A 3812-nucleotide genomic window follows, 5' to 3' on the forward strand; every position below is an offset into this window, starting at 1 on the left:
AGCAAATTAAATTCTAAGCAAAATCAACAATCTCCTCGTGGGAAGGATCTTGTATTTGCCTACTATAATATCGTTTTGATCTTGTGCACTGGCAAGTAAAACGTAGCGAATATTCCCTTATTAGTTTAGGTGGGTATTTGTCACAACAACTGCCAGGGAATTGGGTTCCCTCAGACAGTTTTGGACCTTTGCCTTATGGTAAAGGAGAATAAACCGAACATTTTGTTTCTTATGGAAACAAAGTGTAATAAAGTGAAGTTGGAAAGTTTGCGGGCGAAGTTAGGATTTGTGGGTCTTTTTATAGTGGACCCGATAGGAAGAAGTGGAGGATTAGCACTCATGTGGAAGGAGAATGAAGTTATGGAAATTCAGAATTATTCCCGTAGGCATATCAATGCCATTGTCAACCATCCTCCTTGTGCAACACCTTGGAAGTTGATTGGTTTTTACGGCCACTCGGATTGGACAAAGAGGCATGAATCTTGGGCTATCCTGAATTAGCTTAAATCATTTTCTCCTGAACCATGGCTTTGTTTGTGCGACTTTAATGAGATTGTGAGCGGGTGCGGCTTTGAGGAAGGAGGGACAGATGGAGAAAATTCGAGATGAACTTGAGTATTGCCAATTGAGTGATTTGGGTTATAGGGGACCGAAATATTCCTGGAAAAATGGAAGAGACACCAAGAATTTCACCAAGGAGAGGCTCGACCGTGTGGTTGCTAATCAGAGCTGGTGTTTGGTTTTCTCTTTGGCAGTGGTCAAGGTCCTTGTGGGAAGATCCTCAGATCACAAGCCCATACTTGTGCAGGCTAGCAAGGCAAATGAGGCTAGGGTAGCTTACAAAAACCTGTTTAAGATTGAAGCCAGTTGTATGGTGGACGATGATTACCACCAAATCATGTCACAGGCATTTGAGGAAGGTGGGTTGGAAGGCTCAAGGATGCAACAAGTGAAGCAAAGGACAACTTGCTTTTCTGCAAGGAAATTATTTTGGAGTGGATAGGTGTCTAGGATATCCTTGAAAAATATGAAAAAGCCTCAGGTCAAAAATTGAATAGGGAGAAAACCTCTATTTTCTTTAGCAAGAACACACATGAGGAGGATAAGGAATTAATTCTCTCGGCTGTGGGGGTAAGCTCAACAAGGAGATATGAGAAATATTTAGGTCTACCTGCCTTGATTGGTAGATTGAAGGTGAGAGCTTTTTCCAGCATTAAAGGGAGAATATGGGATAAAATACAAGGGTGGAAGGAGAATCTCGCAGGACAGAAAAGAAGTCCTTTTGAAAACTGTGGTTCAAGCGATCCCAACCTTACACTATGAGTGTTTTCCTCATGCCAAAAACTTTGTGTAATGATATCAACCCTATGATGTCTAAATTTTGGTGGGGGCATAAGGAGAATGAAGAGAAGATGGTATGAGCTAGCAAAAGCTAGGAAGGGGGAAGGATCGAGGCGGTTTGGGTTTTAGGGACTTGGAGTGTTTCAACTTGGCTTTGTTGGCTAAGGAAGGATGGTGTCTGCTGTAAAACACCGACTCCTTGGTGGCTAGGATCTAGAAAGAAAAATATTGTCATGATAAAACCTTTCTCACGTCCAGTCTAGGGAGCAGACCTTCGTATGCATGGAGGAGTATTTGTACAGCCAAAGAACTCTTACAAGCGGGATTGATATGGAGGGTGGGGGATGCAAGGGATATTAAAGTTTGGCAGGATAGGTGGATCCCATCACCAACAACTTTTTTCCATTCAGTCACCAGTCAATACCATTGATTATGGTCATGCTATCTACACAGATACCAAATGGTGGAACAAACCTTTGATCCATGCTACTTTCAATAAAGAGGAGGCAGATCTTATCAGTAGTTTGGCAATTTGCCCAAGGCAGTAAAGGGACAGATTGATATGGGTTGGTTCTAGGCATGGAGAATTTTCAGTGCGTAATGCTTATCACATGGCTAAGACAATGGTGGAAGGGTCTAAAGGGAGTACTTCGAACATAGAGGGAATGGTTAAGGACTGGAAATTGTGTTGAAAGTGAAGAGACCAAAAGTAGTAAATTCCTTCCTGTGGAAGGCTTGCAATGAAATCCTACCTACCAAAGGAAACCTCCATAAACGAGGGGTTATCTCGGATCACCTTTGTCCTATTTGTGGGTTGGAACCTGAAACTGTGGGTCATGCTCTCTAGAGCAGCCTAGCAGCCAGAGATGTTTGGATGGAAAGTCTCTCCAGAATCCAGAAGTGTACAAGTGATGAAGATACTTTTATGAACATCTTTCTTAAGCTCCAAGGCAGATTTGAGCAGAAGGATATGCAGCTCATAGCTTCCAGTGCTAGACAGTTTTGGTTGAGGCAAAGCAAGTTTGTCTTCCAAGGTGACTTAACAAACCCGGCGACTGTAGTAAGGCTTGCTAAGGACCAAATAGAAGCTTATATGGTGGTAGAGCAAGGTTTGAGAGACTAGATTGTTCAGCCACAGGTGACGATGGAGACCATGTGGAAGAGACCAGGCAAGGGGTGTTTAAAGGTGAATTGGGATGCTACTATTGATCATCAACGGGTGAAAGTAGGCATGGGCATTGTGGCTCGGGATCATAAAGGACGAGTGGTTGCTGCTTTGAGCAGTTCAAAACCATTTCATCTTAACCCCACATCTGTTGAAGCTTTCGTGGCATAGAGAATAGCAGAATGCTACACGACGCTAGACCCAGGGAAGATTCTGGTGGAAGGTGATTCACTAGAGGTAGTCCAGGCTCTTCGAAAGGAAGCTTCATGCTGGGGAAGTTATGGACACCTTGTGGATGATGCCAAGCAGCTACTCAATTTGCAATGTCAATGGGAGGCGAGCCATGTGAGAAGATCTAGCAACCATAGATAAGCAAAATTTGTCTTAGAAGGTAGGGATGAGCAATACTGGAGGCATGAATGCCCACCTTGTATCCACAACGTTATTCTTGCTGAGTCCAGCAATGTTTGAGATTTATAATTGATAAGTGCTAAAATATTCATATTTTCAGTCCTTAACTAGCATGTTTTAATCCTTTGGTTTTGGTTAATTAGGCCATTTTACTTCATTTTTGTGTTTTTGATGTTTTTACAGGCTTTTGGAAGAAAAGAAGCGTTTTTGGACAAATTCCAAGCTTAAAGGGCAAATTGGGAAAACCTAGAAGATATGGTTAAGCTTAACCCATCATGGTTAAGTTTAATCAAATAAAGGAAAGGATCAATTCAGAATTTCTCACATTGAAGTCAAATCGGATTGGATGCAAAATTGGATTCCGAACATGTCTCGGTATTTTGACCATAATTTTCAGATTAGATATCCGATTGAGGTGATTCAAGTGGCATTGGAAATCTAACTCAAAATTATACAAATCATTGTGAAATAGCATTTCCTAATTCGGAGCACCGCAAGGCCAAAAGCTCGCCGCAAGTTAAGACCGCAATCTTCGGCGAATCCTAGTCCGATTTGGACTTAGGTTTTGTTATCCTAATTGGACTTGGACTTAAAACTCTGAATTTCCTAGGATTACTAGGGCTTCTAGGACTCTCCTAAGCTCTATAAATAGACCCCTAAGCCTCACAATTTAAATCATCCTTAAATCCTTAGAAGAGGCACAACTTTGGGGAGAGGAATTGGAGGCTACCTTTTGGTTCTTTCTTTCCTTTATCTTTTTAGTTTTACTTTATTATGTGTAATTAACTCTTAAGGAGGGTTAGATTGAAGCCCTAATTATGTTTATTTAATATTTCAATATTGGCGCCTTTGTGATGATCATGTTGTGCTATTTAACTTGATTAATACCTGCTTG

The 3812-nt window shown here is 41.5% G+C and overlaps 1 protein-coding gene across 1 annotated transcript; it reads left to right on the top strand.

The window, feature by feature from the left end:
* The first annotated feature begins 589 nt into the window (after positions 1-589).
* On the top strand, positions 590-2464 carry LOC148584134 (uncharacterized). Its single transcript, XM_088518760.1, has 2 exons — positions 590-949; positions 2189-2464. Exons 1-2 carry the CDS (start codon positions 590-592, stop codon positions 2462-2464), a joined length of 636 nt encoding a protein of 211 aa, XP_088374886.1.
* The last annotated feature ends 1348 nt before the right edge of the window (positions 2465-3812 follow it).

This window comes from Corylus avellana, chromosome 8 (assembly GCF_965113065.1).
Source record: "Corylus avellana chromosome 8, dhCorAvel1.hap1.2, whole genome shotgun sequence".
In the NCBI taxonomy this organism is placed as follows: Eukaryota; Viridiplantae; Streptophyta; class Magnoliopsida; order Fagales; family Betulaceae; genus Corylus; species Corylus avellana.